This window comes from Myodes glareolus, chromosome 24 (assembly GCF_982192425.1).
Source record: "Myodes glareolus chromosome 24, mMyoGla1.1, whole genome shotgun sequence".
NCBI lineage: Eukaryota > Metazoa > Chordata > Mammalia > Rodentia > Cricetidae > Myodes > Myodes glareolus.
Window position 1 is genome coordinate 10,355,116 of NC_142049.1, and position 26,104 is coordinate 10,381,219.

Here is a 26,104-nt window from a genome sequence, read left to right on the forward strand (position 1 = left end):
ATTTCAAGAACCCCCCATAAGTATAACTAACTGTGCAAAGATAAACCATGTATTTCTTTGATTTTTTTGTTTGATTCTTGTTTGATTTCTTTTTTATAGGTTTTCTTTTCTTTTTATCTATCTATCTATCTATCTATCTATCTATCTATCTATTTATCAATCTATTATGTGTAGTGTTCTGCCTGTATGCCTGCCTGTAGGCCAGAAGAGGGCATCAGATCTAATTATAGATGTTTCTGAGCCACCATGCTGTTGCTGGGAATTGAACTCAGAACCTCTGGAAGATCAGTCAGTGCTCTTAATCTCTGAGCCATCTCTTGCTTTCTTTTTTTAATTGCCCGGTCTTTTTCCTAGAAAATGAGAAAAAGGCATAGAATTTGATGGATGGGCTTGGAGTTGGAGATGATCTGGGAGAAGAATTATGGAGGGAAACCATGATAACAATATACTGCAAGAAAAAATTTCAATAGGAAAGAAATATAACTCAGAGAGATAGTTCATTGGTTAAGAGAACTTGTTCTTCTTGCAGAGAGCCACATAACGACTTACAAACATCTGTAATTGTAGTTCTAAGGGATTGAATTCCCTCATCTGACCTCTGTGAACACCAGGCAAGCAGATGGTGCACATACATAATGCAAGAAAAAACATTGTACACATAAAATTTAAAAACATTACAAATAAAATAAAATTATCTCTGGACATAATTTGATAGCTATATCAAGGAACTAACAGCAGTTGTGACTACATGCAGTAGACCTACACAAGATCTAGTGAAAGGAAATTGCAGTGTAAAGTTGGGAGAAGAGTGCCCTATTAGCTCAGGAATTACTGTAGTCAATTGGTAAGAAATGTTGAGTCTGTATTCTTTAGGAATGTGACCCCAGAAAGTCTATGTGTGCTCATACAATCTATGCACATACAGAGAGCCCTAATAAGGGCTCTGGGGATTCAAAGAAAATAAAATAAGAAAAAAAGACCTGAAGTTTCCAGGGGAAGTGGTGGTGAAATAGAGGATATGAAGGGAAAGGAATGGGAGGGTTGATTTCACCAAAAAACAGTATATGGGTGCATGGAATTTTCAGTCAATAAAAATATCATTAAGATCATCTCTTCCTAGAAAATATTAAAAAGTGTAAACTGTTTATAAGTTCAATGAAAGAGTAAATCTGCTATCTGGTTTTTTTTTCCTTTCTCATTAATTCGTTTGGCCAATTAATAGAATTTCAGGAAATGTACTATAAAATGTATTTAATGTATTTTCATTAAAAAGCATTAAATGCACTTGGGAGATGCCTTGGTAACTATTTTCTGGATAAGCATAAGAATGTGCATTTTGGACTTGCTAATATGCTATAAAAGCTGAGTGACATGTTAGTATCCCAAGAAATGTGGGATAGGAAGACAAGGGAATCCTAGGGCATGGTGGCCAGCCTGTCTTGTCACATATTTGAGTTTGAGGTTCAGTGACAGAGTTTACCTCAAAACAAAAAGACTGGGGTTCCATAGAAGTAGACACATGACACTAATGTCTGGGCTCCATAAGTTCTGTGCAAGAAAGCATACACACACACACACACACACACACACACACACACACACACACACACACAGATTAAATAAATAATTAAATAATTAAACAGAAAGCATGCGGTATAAAAAGATACATATACATTGCTAGAAAGTATAATCTACAGTTAAAACGACAGAATATTCAAGATACAAAATGCTATTGGATGTAAGTTAAATTATACCCGTATTTTATTTTGAATAGACTATTTTGAAAAGTATATATTAATTAATAGAGATTTTGGATAGAAATGTGTAAAGAGAAACCTCATTATAAATAACATGCACATATAAGTCTATATACATAAATACAGACAAGAAGAACATATGTGCATTATAAATAACATGCACATATAAGTCTATATACATAAATACAGACAAGAAGAACATTAACTGTACTACTCAGTGTCTCAGCCCATACCCTCAAGAACGCATACACTAGTAATTAGAACAGAACAACAATAGACAGAACAGAACAGTTGTATAAGAGTCTAACAAGGATCAAAGAAACACAGGAATGGAGAATAGATGTTTTAATTCACAAATGTTACTGACAAATGTCTTTACTACTCCCTCTTTCAGGCAACAAAACCCTCAAGTAGAATAAAAACTTAAATATTAAAAACAATATTAATTTATTTTGAAAATATTTTAGGATTTGACATATGTTAGATGCTTTAGGAATACATAAAAATTGTCTTAATTTTTAAAAATCTCTATGATATAGTTCATTCATTTTGGTCTCATCATTTGCCAAACTTTTATTGTTTACTGTGATAAATGTGCTCTGTTCTACTTAACAAGGCAAATACATATAAAATAGTATCTTTCCTTCAAGAGGTTAAGTCATTCAGAAGAAACACATACAGTCATTGTTAACAGAAAATTAAACCCTGTCAACATTATACTAGACAAACGTTTACTGCTATCGACCTTGGGCAAACGAGGTGTTAACATAGCCAGGGGGATGAGGAACACATTTCTGAATGAGGTTTTCACATTGTTTATTTAAATGACTTTTAAATAAACAATGTGAAAAGATGAAAGTAAATGGTAAAGTGTGAAGAGGAATCCTGGTAAGGAGTATAGAGCAAGAATAAGGGATGATAGATGTGGGGGCTGCAGTCCCTAACTCCCTATCTCCCCTGTCACCCAGATCTACTCCTCCATTTTCCTTCAGAAAAGAGAAGACTTCCCAGGACTTTCATCCAAACGTGGTATGTCAAGTTACAGTAACACTAGGCACATGCCATCGTATCAGGGCTGGACAAGGCAACACAGGAGAAGGGTAAGGGTCTCAAAAGCAGACAAAAGAGTCAGAGACAGTGCATGCACCCACTGTTAGGAGTTTGTTATCAAAGTAAATCTGTTGTATTTATGTGACTCAAAACTGTACACTAGAGAAATGAAGATTATGTTGGTAAGAAATTCATACACAATTACCCACAATTTCTTCTTTCGTAACAACAAGAACAAGGAACAAGCCCAGTTGCCCTTTAACTAGTGAATGGTTAGACAAACTGCAGTATCATCATGTGATGTAAAACTTAAGTCGTACAAAAAAAAAGGAACCTCATGCACAACACAGCCTACTTAAGAAGTTAGATGCAACTTGAGATAAATCAAAGTTGCAATTTTTCCATCAAATAATTACCTTACCTCAGTTAGGACACAGTTAATATTTATCTTTTTATCCAGTCTAAAGAATAGGCAGACATGACTAAATAAATCATATCTAATTCTATGTATTCTGTTTCTTACTGCAAGGAAAATATGAGGTCATTTCAATGGGTTCTATAACTGGAATCATACAATATATTGTTTTGAAAAGCTGCTTTTTAGCTTAATGTATTACAAATATATTCTGTGTTATTAAATATTCTTGACCAATATCATTCTGTATTTTATTGCTTTGTGTAGTATCAGAACCAATGACATGCTTGAAGAGGCAGAACTGTTTTATTATTTGAATTGTTTCACTATCACAAGTAATCTTATAATAATACTTATCTTTAATATAAATAATTACACTTTATTTATCTAAATGCATATTCCATGGTGCTTGTAAATGGTCTATCACATACTTAGTCTTAACCCAAGTGGCACAGCTAATAGCCCAAACCTAAAAGTAATCTGTCCTTAGATTGTACACATACTAGATAAAAGAATCTTCACTTATGAAATTGGTGGCCTTAAACTAACTCATGAAATTCTTTCTCATTGATATGACAATGAAATCATTAAAAATGCTTTGCAGTCAGGCATGATGAAGCTACCTTGCAGTTACGGTGCATGGGAGGCTGAGCCAGAATTACTGACAAGATGCTTTGATTCTATCAACTTTACTTTCATAGAAATTCCTTTCCATTTCTTCCAGAGGGAAGAGTACCATGAAGTACAAGCAGAAGTTAAGAGAGGAAGACAGGAAAGAGGGAAGCTCAAGCATGAAGGCAGAAAAGGAACAGAAATATAGACAAAAAACTGGACATTAGTGGCTCTTAGGTTGTTATTCTGTTCCTCAAAAGGGTGGAGGCTTAAAAATAACATTGAAAAGATTGGTAAGAGATACATTGAGAAAAGGCTGGGAGAGAGTTGAGTAGGAAGTTAGAGAAGTTTGGGAAAGTATCCACAGGCTCGATGTTATTTTGAAACAGGGTAAAAGGCAAAGAGAACGTGAAATAAATTCCAGAATCTGAACCAGAATTCTTTAAAATTGTGGAAACATTTGAGATTGCACCTGTCACTGAGTATAGAGTACCAAAACTTGAAGACTAAGATAAAACATTTGAAAATTCTCAAGAATGAGAAATACAAAAACAGTTATCTTTTTTCTGTCAAACTTACTCTAAGAGTTTCTGTGCATCATCGTATCCAATAGGATGGACAGGAATACTTGGAAGTCCAACAGCCTCTGTCAAATCATACCTATAAGCATATTCTGAGAAAATAAAGCGCTTATTTGTCACTACAACAAATGGTAAGGCACATGAAGTGATAAATGTTATCTGTAGAGATTGCATGCCCTCTCCCTAAAAGTCAATCATTTTATTTTATTTTTTATTGATTTTATTGAGCTATACATTTTTCTCTGCTTCCCTCCCTTCCTCTCCCCTCTCCTTCTACCCTCTTCCATAGTCCCCATGCTCCCAATTTACTCAGGAGAGCTTGTATTTTTCTACTTCCTATGTAGATTAGATCCATGTATGTCTCTCTCAGGGTCCTCATTGTGTTCTGGGCTCTCTGGGATTGTGAATTGTAAGCTGGTTTTTCTTTGCTTTATAACTAAAAGCCACTTATGAGTAAGTACTTATGAAATTTGTCTTTCTGGCTCTGGGTTATCTCACTAAATATGACATTTTCTAGCTCCACCCACTTGCCTTCAAATCACAAGATGTCAATAATTTTTTTTCTGCTGTGTAATACTCCATTGTGTAAATGTACCACATTTTCATTATTCATTCTTCAGTTGAGGGACATTAAGGTTGTTTCCAGGTTCTGACTATGACAAACAATGCTGCTACAAACATAGTTGAGCACATGATCTTGTGGAACGATTGAGCATTCTTTGCGAATATACTCAAGTGTGCTATTGCGGGAAGTGTGGTATTGAGGAAGGTTGTTTCCTAATTTTCTGAGAAATCGCCATACTGATATCCAAAGGGGCTGTACCAATTTGCACTCCCACCAGCAATGTAGGAGTATACACTTTACCCCACATTCTCTCCAGCATAAGTTGTCATCAGTGTTTTTGATCTTGGCCATTCTTACAGAGTTGTTTTGAGTTGCATTTCCCTGATGGCTAAAGATGCTAAGCATTCCCTTATAGGTGTTTTTCAGTCTTTATAGATTCCTCTGTTGAGAGTTCTCTGTTTAGGTCTATACTCCATTTTCTATTGGATTTTTTTGTTCTTTTGTTGACCAATTTCTTGAATTCCTTGTATATTTTGGAGATCAGACCACTGTCTGATGTGGGTTTGGTGAAGATCTTTTCCCATTCTCTAGGCTGCTGTTTTGTCTTGTTGACCATATTCTTTGCTTTATAGAAGCTTTCCAGTTTCAGGAGGTCCCATCGTGAACAGAAGTTCCAGCTAATTTAAATTGTATTTTCACCATAATAAATTAGCAGAAGGAACATGAGTTGGAAGAGGTTTATGTTTTTTAATGTGGAAATGGAAAGGCAAGAGTAAATAAAAGTTATGCAGGGCAGATTCATGGATTTTCTTTTCATTTATATGATGAATATTCTGTGTAAAATTTGAGGGTTTTTCTTCCTTATATTACTTGAAATTTTCATACATATACACAGTGTATCTTGATCATATACATCCCTGCTCTCTCCATCTCCCCACGAACCCTCCACACACATTGCTCTACCTATTTTATGTATTTTTATAAAAATCCACTAAGCCTAATTAATACTGCTCATATCTAGATTTGGGTTTGGGGTCATATACTGGAGCATGATAAACCTAACAATGACTATGCACCATCAACATGACTCTATTTATGGTAGAGTAATATAAGGTGGTTTTAAAGAATGAAAACAGCTATGGCAGTTTCCTGTATTTTAAAGAAGGTTTTCATACCCTCCGGACACATTAGTTTTAGAGAAATACAAGATTCAATGAAGCAGAGGTCAAAAATAAATATGTAAATGTCATGGGTACTTTGACAAACTCCTTTATAGTAGTTAAGAGAACTCACTTTGATCCAAACTATGCAAACTAAATGAACACAGAGCTGTGGACAACATCTGATAGTTGAATGCATCGAAAACAATTTATCTGTTTAATTAATGTTTGACCAGGCTACATGTCAGCAAAAGACAAGAATGTGGACTCTGAAGCCACCCTGGGACTTTGAACTCCAGTAGCCTATTTAGTGCTGTGATGGTCATGGGCAGACAGCTTGCATCTTGCACATTTTCTTTCAAGCCAGAGATCATAATACTCTGGTTCCTAGAAGATTGCTGAGGCATGCAGAAGCTATCATTTAGGAAACACTACTTAGTGTGATTACTAATCTTTGCAAAGCAGTGAAAGTTGCTATATCCTTAGTGCACTGTCTGGGCTCTGTATCTTTATTCTTAGTGTACTATCAAACTACTTTATAAGACATTTTGCTCTTCTGCTCACTACTAGAAAAGTAAAACCTGTACTTATGAGAATTATAGGTTTTAAGTAAATTTCCATGACAAGAAAAGCCAACCTGGCCAAAACACATGATCAGAAAAAGACAAAATAGAACAGACATGAGTTTACTTATTTTCCTTTTAACACATGTTCATTGCTGATAATCACACAATTTGCTGCAGAGTTATTTTAAATGCATTTTTGTTGCATTGTGTCTTTATCCTCATGTGTCATGCATTATATTATAGATAAACCATATTACATTTTAGTATCTTAAAAAGTCTGAATTCCAAACCTATCAGGTCCAAGCTTTAAAATATGGCATAAGGAACATTGATTTTCAGAATTTGAAACATTCTTATTTCTATAATTCAAAAAGAATTAGAAAAAATAACCCTTAGTCATTTTGTCATAAAATCTTTTGCAGAAATCACTTGGAATGGTCAGTTTCTTATTATGGTTTGTGTCTGATCACTCACCATTGGCTGGGTAACCCGGTGTGAGGGGGTCACCTGCTCCATTAAGATTTAAGACATTCCCACGCTGGACACCACCTCCAGGGAGGTTCCAGCCATCTGGATAGGACTTCACCCCAGGAACAACATAGTCAGCAGGGTCTGAGTAGAGAATGACTCCTTTCGCACCTGCCAGCTGAGCATTTTTAACCTAGAAGACACGGTGTTTCTCTTCTCAGTTTATGTTGAGTTGCTCCAGATTTAGTAATGGCAGATGACAAGATTACATTAAATGAATAGCTAAACTTTATCTTCTGTTTTAAAGATCAGGTCTCACTGTGTTTTCAAGGCTGAATTTGAATCTACACTATAACCCACAAAGGTATTGAATTTGTAATCCTCCTGCCTTGGCCTCTCAAAGGGTTACATACAACTATATAATCCTAGGCTTAGATCTTAATTCACAATCTGAAAGGTGATGGGTTTGCAGAGTGGCAGACCTGAAATATACCCATCACAGTGGAAGCAAGGATTTGTTCTTCCATTTGGCTTTCTAGAAGCATAGTAACCAAGTAGAATCCCAAAGCCAAATTATTAAATCCATATCAGAAATGGGAGTTTTGGACTTTTCTCATTACCCATAATAATGATTCACATTAAATTAATTTCAGTAGGTCTTTGGATATAATAATTAAAATAAAGTTACTAAAAATTAGTAGCTTTTTCATGCTTCTTTTTTAAGTCACAGAACCTTGCCGGAACAGAAAAACCTGGTGCATTCACTTTAGCCAATAAGTTCAGAATTGCAAAAACACAAATCAAAAACACTTTCTATATGTTAGAGTGTCTTCCTTATAAGGCAAGAATTTATAAAGGCAAGAGAATCATAATCTCAGAAATTTCAAGGAGATGGTTCTACACGTGTAAATATCTACAACATTTTAGATGAGGGAAGCAGGTGACCTTTAAAAATGTCCTCAGCACATATGCATGATACAGAGCAGCTGATTTATTAGAGCAAATTCACACGTGGGCATCACATGCGCTGCATTCCTCCTCCTCTTATCCTTTTCTTTCTCCCATCACCCTTCCTGGTTCTCTCCTTCTTACTTACAAATCAATAACCTCCCTTCTATTTTCATCTGTAATTTTGATCTTCCTTTTCCGAATCTAGATCCCACTTATGAGAAAAAAATGCAGTATTTGTCTTATTTATTTTAATATGAGGATCTTCAGTTCCTCTGCTTTCCTGTACATACATCATTTCCTTACCTTATTTCCTCTGAACACTTTCCCATATCTGGCGATGACAATCTTTCCAGAACAATTAATCTTCATGTCCCGTTCTAGCTTAAAGAAGTCTTCAGTACGTGCATAGTTAACATACACTAGATCCCCCTGTTGAGATCAAGAACAATTAGCTAGAAGATGTAGCATATGGAGGCATCTACAAATGAGGGACGTGTGATACCAAAAGAGATGCAGATAAAGCAAGACCCTCCAAGGGCCCTGAGACAGATGAGTCTCAAATGAGACAACAGAGAAGTTAACTTAAATTGAAAACATAATTAGACAAGTTAAGAGAAAAGTATGGATTAAATGACAAATTTTCTTTTACCTAATCCATTACTAAATAACTATAAAATGTGGAAATACCCACATAACTGCATCGGTATTCAAGTTGCTGAAAGATTAAAAAGTTCAGTCTCCATAGGTTGACAAACCCTTGGTGAAAGAAGGCTTTCTATCCTTTAGACTGCACAATCAAGTAGGAGCATAATAGGACTTCACAAACATCAGAGACAGAAAAAATGTCATTCAACAGAAGGTTTAGTATTTGTATGATCACTTGCAAGCATACTGCCATTCCTAAGTCTCAACACTGTCATTCGTGAAGTCATTTTCTGAAATGTTTTCCCTCTCTAATCTAGTATCTAAACAAACTCTGAAAAGAAATGTATACATTATTCATTTTACACAGGCATCTAAAACAGGTTTATCATACCTTTATGATACCAAGTGTCTGCAAGGAATATCAATTCCAACATATTATGAATGGCAACATCTCAGAAGCAATGACACAACTATTAATTCATATCTGAAGGATTTAATACTTGTACATTTATACCACTTAACTTCTTTCATTTAAAAAAAATAAATGAACAAAGACTGAGAATGTAGCATCATGGAATAATATTTACTCAGAATTACAAGGCTCAATGAACAATACCACAAAATATTAATTATGTACAAAACCTCAAATCTACTTATGACTGTATTTTCTGTACTTTTACAATTGTTTTCAATCCTCTTTTCCTTAAGCATTAACTTAGAAACCTTTGTGATCGGCTGGCAGAAAGATACACTGCCTAGGTTGTTCTTCAGTGAATGATCTGCTGTAAGTTCAAGGAAGGCTTTTCAAAAGGATGTAAGAGCAAAGGATGGAGATAAGAACTGTGAAATGCTGTCTCCTAGACACAATGGCTATTGCATTTAGGATCTCAGAGCCCCAGTGATTACCAGAAGATCAAATCAACCAAAATTCCTGCATAGATAGGTGAGGACCCATTCCTTACTTAGAAAATTGGCAATTGTTAACTACTAGAAGAGGGAGATTCATCCTTTCATGAAAGGAGTGACCACTGGTAGGTTTCCCTATACTTCAGTAGATGGCCTCACAATCATACATACATGGGCAGGACTAACTAGAGTTATCATCCAAGAGCAAAGAGGTAAAGAAAGAGAGGAGAAAGAGCAGACAGAGACTGAGATGAGACAGAGAAAGAGAGAGGAGGAGGGAGAGAGGGAGAGAGATTAAATTGATCTGCTCACATTTCTTGATTTTACTAGTAAGTTCTCACTTGGGAGAAACTCACAGTTTTGGGGAGATCCCCCCGCCTTCCATATTGCAAAATGACAGCTATCTTTTGACCAACTGCCAATCATCATAAGAGAAACTATTCTAGAGAACAGACTGGGGAAGGAATTGACTTAAAAATTTGCAAACAAGTCTGTCACCTCAGATTGAGGCAGGACCAAGGCCCTATCCCCTGTGTATAAAGGATGGGGGATGGGTAGAAGATGGGGGAGCAGCAGGAGGGGAGGGAGGGGGAACTGGGATAGGTATAAAAATAAATAAGTTTAAAAATCTTTGCAAACAAAAGTAACCAATAGATACACTCTCTAGGCAAGTTGTACTCTCAGTTGAAAAACCATTTTGCCTTAAACAATGGCTTTCTTGTGTGGCTCACACTGTGCTTTTGTTCTGATTGCAAAATAATCTCGTCCTTGGCTTGGAATTTTTACCGATTCCTTCAGGCTTCTTTTTGTTTGCCCTTATCAATACGAGAATTTGGGTCAAAAAGCAGTGGTTCTCAAAGAAACACCCATGAGCTCTTTGGTACATCCTTAGACCTGCTGAAACTCATGGGCTAAAATCCAGAATCTGGGCTTTTCAAAATCTCCACTTATGACAAATATTAAAACCTGAGAAATACTACAGTATGTTTATAGACCTGTAATTGTTAATTAAAATAGCCTAATGTATGAGCCAGTGTTATAAGTTCCACAGGATTCAGAGTATATAGATTCAAGTATTGATGATGGAGAAATGTACTACATACATGTAAGAAACCTATATAATTAGTAGAGAATTAATACTCTTGTGATTGGGTTACAGATCACCCAGCAAATCACTATAGTCAGCACATGGCCTTCTATTTTAATGCAAATAGTAATAGCACAGAGAATAAAACCTTCTATATTACAGAATAATTTAATGTTTGAAGGAAATAAAAATAATGAATGTCATGATTTCCTTTACGAGAAGAGAAAAAACTATGTAGTGCAGACTAGTCTCAAACTCACAGCAATATCCCTGCCTCGTTCTTCAGAGTTCTGGGGTACTTTCTTATGAATAGAATCATTACATAGTTAAAGCATTAGTGGATTTCAATGAGTTACTTAGTAAAACTACAAACTAGCTGGGTATGGTTACAATTTTCTCTTCATAATATTTGGAAGTATAGTCTGTTTTGACACAAAAATCTTTTAACAACAATACATTTCACAGTGCTCTCCAACTGACACACACTAAACTAATACTCTAAGATTTTTTAGTAATTTTAAGTAATTTATGTTTTTTAAGTAATTTTAAACTACATTTCATTTCTTTTTTTTTTTTTGATTTTTTCGAGACAGGGTTTCTCTGTTGTTTTTGGTGCCTGTCCTGGAACTAGCTCGTGTAGACCAGGCTGGCCTCGAACTCACAAGGATTCGCCTGCCTCTGCCTCCCGAGTGCTGGGATTAAAGGCGTGCGCCACCACCACCCGGCTTACATTTCATTTCTACAAGTACTATTATCTCATGGTATTTGTCCATATATTTGACTCTGATATGGCAAATTCATCATATATTTGAAATGAAATTCTATTAGTCGGTGTCTTGTATGCTATATATCTTGTATGTCATATACATCTCTTTATAGAGAAATATTATAAATAATGAAGACAACTATTTAAATGTTCAAAGTAAAAAAAATGAAGAAATAATTGAAAAAAATCAAAATTTGAATTTTTTTGTAAAAAGCAAAATACAGACAAAAAGACCCAATAATTGGAAACTTAGAAGATACTAGTGACATCTAAAATTGTTGGGGTTGTATGTTACACTTAAAAGACTGAAGAAATTGATAAAACTTAATAGGAAAAATGTCAGAAATTACCCAGAAAAAAAAGGGGCTATAGTTAGTCATTTGCAAAGTGAAAGCCCAGATTGGGTGATGAATATGTAAGAATGACCTCACTGGTAATGGAGAGAAACTTCAATTTAAACCAATTAAAATAAACAAAATTATAGTTATATAATTTTGAACGTTTATGAAAATTTGAGGGAAGAGGGACATGCACACATTAAAAATAGGCATATAAACTGCTGTAGGCTAGATCTTGGAAGATTCCCTATTTGCTACAATGTAGCAATCTCTTCTTTGTTTACTGTACACAAAGAAACACTCAAAGACAGTACGACATTGCTGCAAAAAAATGTGGAGTAAGTAACAAGTTATGTGTTTGACACTAAAATAATGGGTAGTTACTTGCTGAGAGCCCATGAGGACCCATGAGGACTAACCAATGCAACTAACCATTGTAATGAACATTGTAAGTGACTACCCCAGTTACCATGACAACAGATCATCATGTTGAACACTATGACTGTCAGTGACGACTACAACCGAACATAATAGTAACACTATAGTTTGCCGTTACAGCTGTTCACAGTAAGCACTGTAGAAGATTGTCACACAGCTGATTGTTAATCATCACAGCTGACTGACCATTAGTATTGAGCATCTCAGTGTTCACTATGCCTGACCACCAGTGACCCCCAAAGTAACCACCAGAACTGACCATCACAGATGGCCAGAATATTAACCACTATGGCTTTCCATCACATTGGACACTACAACTGCTGACCACTGAGACCACCCTGGTGATTGATATGACTGACCATCATAACAAACACTACAACTTAACATACCAATGACCACCAGAGTGACCAGTATGAATTATCATCACAATGGTAATTATGAAGTACCATCTCAGTGAGCACTACAACTGGCCACCATAGTAACCACTATGACTGACTAGAAAACGGTGAAACTGACCACTACAGTGATCACTATAGTGACCACTACGGTGTCCATGACAGTGAACACTACTGCTGACCATCTCAGTGACCACTGTCTTAGTCTAAAATGTTCTACTGCTGTGAAGAGATACTGCTACCAAGGCAACTTTTGAAAGAAAGCACTTAATCTTTGCTTACAGTCCCAGATGTTTTGTCCATTATCATGGGCAGGGAGCATGGTAGCAGACAGGAAGACATGGTACTGGAGAAGTAGTTGAGATTTCTACATTTCCTTCTCTTAGCAGCAGGAAGAGAGAGACACTGGTTCTTGTTTGGGCTTTTAAAAACCACAAAGCCCACCCCCATTGTCACACTTTCTCCAACTAGGCCGTAACTTCTAATCCTTCTCAAATAGTGCCACTCCTTGATGACTCAGAATTCACACACGTGAGCCTATGGAAGCCGTTCTTATTTAAACCACCACGACTACCAGGACCGACCATCAGAGTGACCACTACACATCATCTCCACAGTAACCATAACAACGGACCAACACAATTGTACACAACAGTGAAAATCTCAACTGGCTACTATAGCCAATAATTCCAACTAACCACCTCAGTGACCACTGTGGCTATCATCACAGTGACCACCATAGCTGACCACTACAGCCAACCATAATACTGACTACAGCTGATCACCACCACTGCCCTTTACAATGAACACTATAACTGACCACCACAGTGACCATGACAACTGACAAGAGTTACCATTCTATATGACCTCTAAGCTGTCTCCATAGTGACTGTGATGGCTACCAGAGTAATGACCGCTGTGGCTCACCACCACAGAGACCATAATGATTCGCCATTCCATTGAACCATCAAATTGACGACTACAACTGACATCAATAGAGACTACTACAGCTGACCACTATATACAATATTGTCAACTTCAGCTGACTAATTCAGCTGACCTTAAGGACAGACCACAATAGTGACCACTATGCTTACCATGACAGTGACCACTATAGCTGACTATTGCAAATGATCTCCATAGTGTTTACCATGGCTTTCCACCACAGTGACCAAGACAACTAACATCCATAGTGGCTGCTACAATCGACCAATACAGCGGTCAACCACAGATGACCATAATGAACACTGCAATTCACTGCCCAAGGAAATTATCTGAACTAATGGCAACACTATGTACGTCAATAGGATGTTGATTACACAGAAGTGTGTATTTGTCAAAATTCAAAAATATGTAAGTCTGCACATCTAATTGCAGCAAATTTTATTCTTAAAAGCATCATGAACAACAACAAAAGAATTCTATACTTCTCTCTTACTAAGATAGCCTAGTTTGTTAAGTGTGGAAAACGGATAAATTTGAATTATCTGAAAATCCCTCTTATTGCAGTTTAATTATTGCCTGAATGTATGAGAAAATGGGACTCCTGATCATCATTTGTATTGTAGTGTGCTACATTGTTACCTCTGGTGTCCCTTGTGGAGAGAAGGCACTGAAAGGAGGCACAACATCTGAGATGTTCTCATACCCTGGAGGTGACTGTTCAGACAACGATGTGTTGAAAATCTAGAGAAACAAACAAGTAAATGAAAAGCAAATCAGTTAAAGTTTATCACAAGCAAACAAGCCAGAAAATGGATTCATCTTTCCTGCCAGTAATCACACTGGTTATACACAGGTGCACCACAGTAGGCTAGAAGCGATCCAGCCTCACGAGCATCCCAGATAACAGTAGCCCAGACACTCAGGTGCTCCACAGTAGGCTAGAAGAGATCCAGCCTCACGAGCATCCCAGATAACAGTAGCCCAGACACTCAGGTGCTCCACAGTAGGCTAGTAGAGATTCAGCCTCTTGAGGGGCCTATAAAAGCTTATAAGCAGCAATTTCTGCTTAAGGAGATAATGTCCACAGACATTGCTTTAAAGTCCTCAAAGAGAAATATAGCCTTGCTATCAAAAGCAGTAAACTATTAAAATAAGGCTAGAACAATTTGAATATCAAATTTACTTTAAGAAAAAGCTTACGTACCATCCTCAATAGTACTCAGAGACAATGACCCCAACATTCATACTTGAAAAAATAAAAAATAAAAAACACTAACCAAAATACGAATCTGTGTATCTATTTGAGTATGTCATCATTGAATTGGAATATCAAGGATATTAAAAACCTCCAAAAATGACAAACAAATCAAAACAGATATACAACAGGAATTCTGAGAGGTAACACTAACATCTGCAAATGTCTGTGTGTTAATGTATTGGTTGCCAGGGTGGCAGGATCAGGAGGAAGTGCAAACTCTATGAAATGAGGCCTTGTGGGTGATCTCTCAGTGAAAGGCATGACCTTAAAGGATTTCTGGCGTCCTAGCATCTTCCTAATTCTTTGCCTTTTTGTTATGGCATTAGCAGTTTGTGCTACCTTCTCCATCAGGTACTGCCTCGTTAAAGGTTGAAAGTGATGAAATCCTTTCATTATGGACTTAAACGAAAAACCTTTTAGCTAAAATAAACTTTAATAAATTAATTAACACAAGTAATGAAATCTTGCTCTAATAGTTCAGGCCATTTTTGTCTCTGTTGGATCTATCAAAGTATAAGGGCCTACAAAAGGAACAGAGACATTAATATAGTCTAACTACACTTCAGGAAATGGAGTCTTACAGGAGAATCCTGCATAAAGTAGTCACCAAAGAAGAATGTATCTTAGAGTTAAGGATAAGCTAGATATAAACTGATTCCACTGAAAGAGATGGCTCAAGATAGAGGAGGGAAAAAGAACTCAAATAATCTACAACATTTGTCCATTCACTACTTAGATAGAAGAAATGCCTCTAGGTGAGGAATTATTTTATAGTAGTGTCCAGTTGGTAGAGATGATTGAAGAAATGCAGAAGCTGTCAAGATGCATTATCCTTTAATTCAGACCTTTAAAAGTCCTGAAAAGTATTAAAGAAGAACTAAGAACCCAAACAAAAATCACCAAATGCATACAAAGTCCTTTGGTAAGAAAAAGACACAGAGAACAGAGAATAAACTCATGTTTAGAAAGACTACTAAAGACAAAATATAGTATTGGAATACATTAGCAAAAATGACATATCTCTGAGAAAATCAATAAGGACAAAATAGCAAAATCAATATTAGGTATATTTTTAGATATTATATAAATTTTAAAATGTGGCAATATATGAAGAATAATGGAGGTTAAAAAACCTTGAAATTCAGGCAAGGTAGAAAAATGCAATTTTTTTTACTCTTTTAAGTTTGTATTTCTGTATCTCACAGGAGTACTTTGTCAACAAAACATCTGTGCAGCAGCCCATTGTTAACAGTAAGATATAACTTCTCATTATACCACCACCACTGCTGTAATAGTATTATTTTTTGAGACAAAAGTTTCAATATGTAATCCAAGCTGGCCAAGAATTCATGAGCTAGTCCACACTGACCTTGAATCTCTTGATTATCTTTCTTACTCAGGTTCCCTTATGTTGGGATTAAAGACAGACACTATGGAAACTGAATAAAAGTATGATTAAAAAGGTGAAAGTTGATATTAAGAAAACATTTTAAAAGTATTAATTGCCTTATGGCAATTAAAAATTACACTACTTGCTTTAGTTCTTCTAGTCAATCAATTTATCAAGACCAACTGGTTTTCACTGAGTTTGAAATATTAAGGAATAATACAGTTTTTGAATATATAGCTTTTCAGAAAACTTTTTAATCAATTAAAAATTTTTATTTATTGTACATCCCAATCACAGTTTCCCCTCCCTCTTCTCCTCCTGTCTCCCTCCTATCACCCTAACCCTCCATCCACTCCTCCATCTCCCTTCAGATAGGAGCAAAGCACAAATGGAAGTCAACAAAGCCTGGCACATCATGCTCAGGCAGAAACAAACTCCTGCCCCTGCATCAAGGCTAGGCCAGGCAACCCAGATGGGGAACAGGTTCCCAACAGCCAGTTTAAATGCCAGGGACAAGTGCTAATCCCACTGCTAGAAGCTCAAAAAACAGAGGAAGCTACACAACTGCCACACACACGCATGGGGTCTTGGTCAATCCTGTGCAGGCTCCCTAGCTGTTGGGCCAGACTCCCTGAGCTTCTTGGAGTTCAGGTCAGCTGTCTCTGTGGGTTCTTTCATCATGACCTTGACCCTCCTCCCTTTTTCAGCAGAACTGCCATAACCAGAATCAGTGCTTGACTGTGATCTCAATATCTGCTTCCATCAGCTAACTGGATGACACTCTCTGGTGACAATTAGGGTAGTCACCAATCTGAGTACAATAGATGACCAGTTCAGGAACCCTCTCCACTATTCCTAGCAGTCTTAGTTAAAGTTATCCTTGTGGATGCCTGGGAGTTTCCTTAGCGCCATGTTTCTCCCTAACCCCCAAATATCCCACCCCCATCACAAAATCTCTTTCTTTACTCCCCTCCTGCATCTTGCCCCCAACCCTCCCAACTGGATCCCTAAAGCATCCCCCCATGCTTCCCCACCCCTGACTGCCCCCAGTTTACCCAGAAAATCTCTTTTCTTTTATTTCATAATGCTTTTAATTTTAAGAAATGGCTAACAGCACATGAACATTGGTGTTAGGCCAGAGTGATAAATATCAACCTGAACTATCACAACACCAAAAGACAGTGCAATCCAAAATAAAAGTAACACAAACTTGCTACTTATAGAAAATAAGGAAGTATTAAAAGTATCAGCTCATGGTCAAAGAGTAATTTCCCTGAAAATGGGAACACAAGCAAGAAGTATGGTTTACTCTATGTGTGATTAAAGTTAGGGTTGTATCATATCACTGATCATAATACATATGTGTATGTATACAAGTATATTTTTCATTGCAAGAAAAGACTAATACATTATTAGTAAGGAAAGTTTGAAATTTTGAAACTAATTAAATATGAAAGGTTCTAATTTGTACAAAGCCTAAGAAATGCTATTGATAACAGGAGTTTCAGTTACAAGATGACTATCAGAAGCTAAGCAGACTAGTTATATTAGGTCTGCCATAGAAAATGTACTGGTAAATATTAATGTTTTAGTTATGCTTTATTGTTTTCATAACGAACATAGATATTGATGAGACCAACCTCAACTAACTGTATTGTAATTGGTTTGGCAAATACACGCCCTGAATTACAAATAAGATTGTAAATTCTTTGTTGTAGATATACTATGTGTCCAAATTCTTCCCTTCCAAAGGTCTAAGTCAAAGTCTTAGCAAAAGCCCATGTGCAGGGCCATTTGAGAAATGATTGTTCAGTGTATCTAGAACTTCTAAATAAAACTGGGCAAAAATGTAATCATTTAAACCAATACACGCTTGCTTGCTCAAACCCACACTGGTTCTGTAAATATCCTGACTAACTCTAAATCTATGCAATGTCTTTATACTTTATACTTTAAAAGTTTGTTTAGCTGCTCAGAATCTTAACTATATATTGCATTTGAAATTGGTATATAATACTAAAAAATAGAAAGCATCTATAACAAAGCATTCATTAAAAAAAATTTCCTAATTCACACTAAATTCAAATACCCTAACAAACTGACATTGATAAGGAGATTTTTAAAGGCAAATCTCAAACGTCAATAATATTGAATTTGATATATATGTGAAGATGATACTAGATTACGGTGGAATGCTTCTTATATTCTCTCTTTTTCTTACCTCATTTCTGTCTCCATCAATTATTGAGATGTAGTTAGGATGAGTCTCATTTGGGTAAGACAGCAGCACATCATAATGGGACAACTCAACCGAATCCAGGCCAAATTCTTTCCACTGGGCATAAATTTGCTTTGCAAGCTCAAAATTGTGTTCTGTTCCAGCCAAATGTGGTGTGCGTGTGAAATTACTGTTGAAGAAACATTGAAAATGTTTAAACATTAATGTTTATTTTGTTTTAATCTCCAATAAGCAACAATACAAAACTACTATTATCATGCCTATAATGCAGAATATAGTGGAGTAAATATAATCTGCAGAGATTTTTTTCATAAAGAAGTTTAAGTCCCAGCCTCTCATTCAACAGTGCCCTTCTGGGATCAGTAGAAGCAATGGTTTTAGTGGTTTTTAACTCCATTGTAATTGATATAGGCATATATGCAAATGCCTACGAATATAAAACTCAACCCATATGTGAATATTTAATGGTATTTTTATATCAAATCTCTTTGTATTCCTTAGGAAATCCTTCAACCATTAGGGGGATTTCAAACATTTTTGTCATATTATTTTGAATGCTGAAAACTATAAACCATTAGAAGTGGTTAGGTACACTAAATATACATTCACACATTTTATTTTTAACTAAGTATAAATTTAACTTTGTGAAAACTTTTAGCTTTTAATTTCTTGCATTGTTGAGGATCAAACCAGGGCCTTGTATATGTTCAGTGGTAGAGGTCTTGTCTAGAATGTGCAAGGTGCAATACTTTTAACTTTATTTATTTATCTCTTTTGCTTTAAACTATTTCAATAAGAATAGAATTTGTCTGTAAATTTTCAAAACATCTGTTTTCCAATTTCATCCTTATTACAGTATCTTTACCCTTATCTTCATAGATATGAGAATAAAAGCTTAAGAAGGTTCATTATTCACTCAGAGTTACTGCTCTATCAATGAGCCAAGATGGAGTTTGAACAACTGTGCCATTTTAAAGTCAACTTTTCTTTGATTAAAACACACTATCTTTATTTAAAGGACGAGTCTGCAAAGTAAGTTCTTCAGTCCAAATCAGGTCACGATCTGTTTTCATACAATCCATAGGCAAAGAACAGCTTAGCATTTTAAGTAGTTGAGTAAACATGAAGGACTTTGCAATGCGTCAACATATAAGAATCAAATTTCAGTGTTCATGAGGACAATTTGATAGAAACTGGCACATGCAGTTAGTTGCCTCGTGCTTCCTATGGCTTCTTTTGTACTGCAGGAGCAAGATTAAGCAGTTGTGGCAGATATTGCTGGCTTGCAATGACTAGTCTTTTTACATGGAATGTTTGTTGACCTCACTCTGAAAGCTTTCTAATCATCTGCACTTAAAGTTGAAGCTGTACTACTCCCCTATGAAATGGAATACAAGATCTCCAATAAACAAAACATTGCAAAAAGCGAAATTTTTGTATATGAAATGCTGTAACAAACCATCTAAGCAGAACAATGTTTTTTTAATATAATGTCCAAATTTTAAGTATATGCTTACTATAAAAAGTTTTTGATGTTCTCAGCCTTCAATTCATGCAAAAATAACTTCTTCATGCCAGGATTGGGAACAATATCAGTAGATTCACTGGAAGCTTTTAAAAACCATCCTGAAAAATAGAAAGATATGAATGAGATATGACCTTAGGGTTGGGTCTTATTTTTATGTAAGACACAGTGAATTACCTTCTGTATTAGCTAGAATTTTGATGTTTTCTTTCCCTTGCTTGCTTCTATGTGGGAAAGAGCATATCAGTATATACTTTTTTAATTTCAAAGCAAGCACAATGTATTTTAACCAATTTTCAGTTTATGTGTATTGCTGTTACTTCTCAGAAAAGTCTAATAAGGAAATGTGATTTGGTAGTATTGTTCAAACTATTTTAGATAAGATATTTGAAAATGTATCTTTTTCTACATTAGCTTCTTTACCCATAATTGCTTGCTTTTCTATAGAGCTAGAATAGAATAAGCATTTAACAAATGATTATAATGAATTAATTATGAATACAGTGACTAGAGAGATTGCTCAGCAGTTAAGGGCATATATTGTGCTTGAAACCCAAGTTTGATTCCCAGCGCCAAGATCTGGCAGCTCACAATTATCTGTAACTTAAGCACCCAGGAAAGTAACTCCCCCTTCTTAACTCTGTGGACACCCTGTTCTCTCATCCTATACATGGACATTCCCACATATGTAAACATTTGCAGATAGTCAAAAGGAGAATCTTGATTATATTTCAAGTATTTAAATTATCTCAAAGTATTAAGTAAAACCCAAACATTTAATCTGCTTTGAATTTGAAACTAAAGCAAAATGTACTGACATTTTTGTTTCTCATTGAAACAGACTTGAGAACTCAAAGGTGGGAAACCACAATGAACTACAATGTACTCCATAGCTCTGTAAAAAATCCAATGCCCAGAAAGCCAGAGGCACTTTATAACCAGCTCCTTAGCCCCCCCCCCCATGAGTCTATTTGAATCTGAAAGGAATAGGGCCATCGGCCATCGTTGCAGGGTTTGCTGACTACCTGATCGGAAAATACAGAAGGTTACCCAGACAGCCTTCATGGAACTGTTCATGTTTTTGATTACATATGCACAAATACAGAAGCACATAAGCAAGCACGTGAAGACACATGGATGGACCGAAAGGAATATATTATCCTTACTGTGTATAAAACTAAAGGACTGGAGATGAGTCTGAGATTGGGGAAGAACACCCTGAGGATGATAGATTAGAACCAAGGTCTGAAGAGAACTACATAGGAGGAAGATAGAGTTCTGTGGGGGAGACAGAACACACTAACAAACTCACTCATTGAGCAGTGAAACCAAAGATTACAGTGAGGGTAACAAAGTAGAAACAATAAATTTCCTTTAGGACACACAGACTTTTTGAATCCCCAGCTAGCCTTCCCAAGGCTCGTTTTTCACTTTTAAACTGAAATAATGGAAAATCAATTTAAGTCATCTTTCTGAGCAAATACCTCATTGAAGTCCCACGACAATCATAGGTGGTTACTGATATCTTTGTATTAGTTAAAATTAGAGGCTATGGATTAATGCTACCCAATTGGTTCATAGTCTGTTTTACAAATCCCGTGGAGGTTACTTCGAATTCAGAGCAAAGAAGGCCGACTTGAATGACATCTTAGACCGGCCTGTGTGCTAAATCAGTTACAAAGAAGACCTGAGCGTTGCTCTGGGACAGCTTCACATGCTGTTTCGTGTTCTATGATCTGGAAGTTGCTCATATTAGCCGCATCGTAAAGATAGAGAAGCTAAGGCTAAAAGAGGCGCAGTGACTTTTTCACAGCGAGAATGAGCGATGCATTTCTGAATGCATAAGTGTGTTAGCCTGTGTTGCTCAAGCTTCCTTACAGAGTTGGGCTCAATCTGAACTAAGCTCAAAGACCTGGTAAGAATATGTTGAGAAAGTGCTGACAGTAATTAACATTTCAGAATTTACCACTGTTAGGCCTAAAGAAGAATGCGAACTGAAAGGAACTCCTTTCAGAGCGACGCCCTGAATGCGGTGGTACCCCCAGAAACTGGCCCAGGAACGAGATAGATGAAATCCCAAGCAGGCAAAAGCAACCCCATGCCAATCCTGCTGATTGATCTGGATTAGTAGCCACCGGGGAACTCTTCTAAGAAGTGTAGCGCCTTGCAGGGTTCCAGTGCCTCAAACCTAGCTCGGTTCCACTTTTTTGTTTTTGTTGTTTAAATCTGACTTTAATCTATGCAGCGCAATCGTACAAGCAGTTTATTCAAAACTCAGTCTGGCACAGACGCTAGCAAATCACCGCTTAATTCATAGGGTTTGCTCCCTCCTCCTCCCACCGCCCCCAATCAGGACATTGGGGTAGACCCACAACAGGATCACCTCTGGGTGCAGACAGAGCTGCAGAATAGAGAAGGGGAGGAAAGGGGGGTCGACGACTCGGGATTCTATGGTTTTCCCCGCAGATGCATCCTACCAAAGACAAAGCCAATGATGAAGATTCCGGAGAAAGCCAGCACCAGTGTCCCGGCGCAGAGCCAGCGCTGGCGGCGTCCCGGATCCACCACAGAGTCGCTGTCCTGCAGCGGGTTCCACATCTTGGGAAACTGTGTGCTTCCTCGCCCTTCGGGTTCCTGTGGCCCCACAGCAGCGCCTCTGCTGGCCGAATTTTCCTCCCACTACTGCCCTGGGGAACAGAAGTTGTTCCCAAGACTTTCTCCTCCCCCATATATTTCTGTCCTACTCTGAACCAATTGTAGTTAAGCTAAGGGAGTGTTTACCTCCTAGAAGGAAAGCCTGACCTCTTTTGAGTGACACTTTGCGGTTCTCTTTAAAACTTTACAGACAGGCTATTTAGAGAGATAAACAACACCAGTAAGGAAAGATAATGTGCCAAATAGCCCAGCCTGTATTCAGAAAAGTATTAAGGTCTCCTTATTCTTGCTTAACGATCCGTATTAACCACAACAAACCTTGTTTGAGGAATGGGAGAGATTTCATCCTGAAAAGTCAACTTTTATACACATGAGTGTGTACTGGCCTTTCCCTAAGAACTTCTCTTTCTTTTAACTCTGTGCTTATGTCTAATTTAAATTATCGTCTTGATAAACCCCAACTCTCCTTAATATTTTTGACCTCCTAAATACACATACATACACACACACACACACACACACACACACACACACACACACTATTTTTGGTTAGGTAGGTAAATTAAACTCTGACCTGAATATCATCATTCTTTTCGTAGTGAAGGAATAATAAATTTAAATAGAAACAATGAATAAAGAAAAGATGGTTTTATCAGCCCCTGGTCATCAGTACGCAGAGTACTCTACGAAAGTTCCCATAGATAAGGATTGTTCCTGGCAAATATTGGCAAACATTATGCATTTGAAATAGAGGTGAAAGAATCATACAGAGCTACTTTTGCTGACCAAGCATTAAGAAGTATAGATATCTTTAAAAAGTAATAAAAGCAGGGAGTGATGATGCACTCCTCTAATCCCAATACTAGGGAGGCAGAGCAGGCGGATCTTTGGGAGTTGGAGACCAGCCTCGTCTACAAGAGCCAGTTCCAGAATAGGACCCAAAGCTACAGAGAAACTTTGTCTAATAAATAAATAAATAAATAAATGGATGAATAAATAAATAAATAAATAAAATTAAAAGGTAATAAAATAAAATTGTGCAGGGTAAAGGCCAGGTAGGCAAGCACATGAGATGGTTTGCCCTGGGAATCAGTTTGGCCTTGGTTACATACAGCACACACCTTTTGTAATAATGCAATTGGTGTGCTAGTTCCTTCACATTCACGTAAAAAAAATGTACGCACAGTCCATTCAACCAATGCACACTGAAACCTCAGAACTCACTCAGCCCCTACCTGTAGCAAAACACATGTACTCATGTGTTTGAACAGTAAGTCTAGAATTTTTTGCTCCTAGTAACAATCATATTTAGACACTTTCTATTCAAGTATATTCCTAATGTACCTAATGTAACATGAAGGTTAGAAAAGTGGAGCCCGTTTAAGATGGTTTTGGAAGAATTTTCTGTAAAGCAGAATTAGTTCCTATAATAGCTTTTATAAAGGATACCATTTGTGTCTATGTGTAATTGTGTATGCATATAACTCAACTAAAATATATAGTAGAAAAATATATGACATTATCAATCAATCAAAATAGGAAACACTCAAACTACACGCCTTCCTACCTTCTTTGAGATTCCATGAAACAATGTCAGGGTATACATTCTGACCTTTGGGTATCCTCACTCAGATGGCCTACTGTCATTCTTGACAGTATAGAGTCAGTAATCTGAATAAAGTTATCTTGATTACTTCACAAACACACGTGAGATCTTATTTTCAGTATGTTGGATAGGAGACAAAGATCTGGAAATAAGTGGCCCAGACACTGACCACTGATAACAAAAATACAGAAATTTAATTTGGTGATTTTCACCTTCAACAGAAACAAGAGACAGTTCCATGCAGTAGCCCACAGCTTGTTAATTGGGTAGTAACTCTAAGTTCTCAACTGGTAAGAGACATAACCGTACTGTAGCATGAGGTGTTCTTTTCCCTTCTCTTCTTCCTATACTGTGTGCTGAGTATCCTGCCCCATGAGGAGATAAATCACACCCTCCTTTAACAGAAAGTATCTGCCTACTTATTTTATCTAGTGTGGGATCTAGTCTCATCACCAAACACTGGCAAGTAACTCACACATGTCCAAGACTTTATTTGCTCAAGCCTTCATGAGTTGGGTTTTCTGACTGTTGAGACTATAATGTTATATACACAACATTACTTAGTAGAAAATGCAATCCCCTTCTGGTCCTGCTTTGCACTGACTAACCGGAAATAAAAGGGGGGCAATTATATTAGCTAACCAGGATATGGGAGCTGGTAAATATGCTCTTCAGATGAAATGATTTAAAAGTCTTTTTGAAATGGAGTCTCACTCTCACTGTGTAGCTCTGACTGGTATGAACCTTACGGAGAAGCTCCGGAGAATCTCTGTCTCCTAATACTGATTAAAGTCATATGCTGCTGCATCTGGTCTTAAAATGATTTTTCTTCAATAAATCTTGGAATTAGGCTTGTAACAGGACTCGGAAGACTTAAAGACATAAAAGCATACTATTGTCAGAATAATCCTCAAAAATTCTGCTTTGGGTTCTTAATCTCCCAATTCGGAAACTACAATGGTTCCCAGTTAACGATTGGATGAGTATATCTTCTTGGACAACACACGAAAATTGTGTATATTTTAGGCTTTTCGCAGGAATTCTCCCATTAACTGCCATGTACTTGGGTGCTGTTTCTTTACTGTTACTCATTCAATTCACTCATACAATAGGAATAATAATAGCTTCTGTCTAATACTGGTATCAGAGGCTTAGCACAGGATTCTGACCCCCTAGAAATGAATCTGGATGGAGCATGCTGCATCCTCCTCTTTCAAAAAAAAATTACTATTTATCATCTATTTGTTCAAGTCTTTTCAAATTCAACTTCACATATGTATCTAGTAGTGGCCTTTGTTTAAAACCAACAAACTACATTATGTTCACCAACCTTGAATGAAACCAATTGTCTTGAGAACAATGAAGAAAAACATTCCAAACAACAAAATGAGATAGATAAACCAAATTCAAAGAGATGACATCAGTTGAAATAAAAATTAGGCTATAATTAGTTAAGGCAATGCATTATCCTCTGTGTGGTTCTGTTCTTGGAGAAAAGGACAAACTAATTCACTGTGTCTTATCTCTAGTCTTTCAGAAAGAAATTTGCTCCTGAAAACAGTTTTACATAACAAAGAAAAATACTTTTATTCCAGAAAGGCGTGGACTTTATATCATCATTTCTGATGAAAAAACTGGGGCATGGAGTCCTGAGTACTGGGTTATGGTGTTGCCCAGTTGTTCCTGGTAGAAGGTGCCAGCAGGGTCTTCAGCTGCTATAGACACAGCGTAGACAGCTGCCAAGTCCAGGCACTAAGCCCGGAGTCAGAGACTATCAGTGGTGCCA

The 26,104-nt window shown here is 36.8% G+C and overlaps 1 protein-coding gene across 1 annotated transcript in view; it reads right to left on the bottom strand.

Moving 5' to 3' along the window:
- Folh1 (folate hydrolase 1) overlaps window positions 1-22,739 on the bottom strand; it is a 49,130-nt gene extending 26,391 nt beyond the window's left edge. Inside the window, exons 1-7 of the mRNA XM_048435223.3 lie at window positions 22,535-22,739; window positions 20,050-20,158; window positions 18,515-18,701; window positions 14,285-14,386; window positions 8,429-8,554; window positions 7,181-7,367; window positions 4,414-4,507 (exon numbers count right to left, since the gene is read on the bottom strand). Of these exons, the coding sequence (XP_048291180.3) occupies window positions 4,414-4,507; window positions 7,181-7,367; window positions 8,429-8,554; window positions 14,285-14,386; window positions 18,515-18,701; window positions 20,050-20,158; window positions 22,535-22,655 (926 nt within the window). The 5' untranslated portion in view covers window positions 22,656-22,739. The remainder of the gene's footprint in view (window positions 1-4,413; window positions 4,508-7,180; window positions 7,368-8,428; window positions 8,555-14,284; window positions 14,387-18,514; window positions 18,702-20,049; window positions 20,159-22,534) is intronic.
- Between the last annotated feature and the right edge of the window lie 3,365 nt (window positions 22,740-26,104).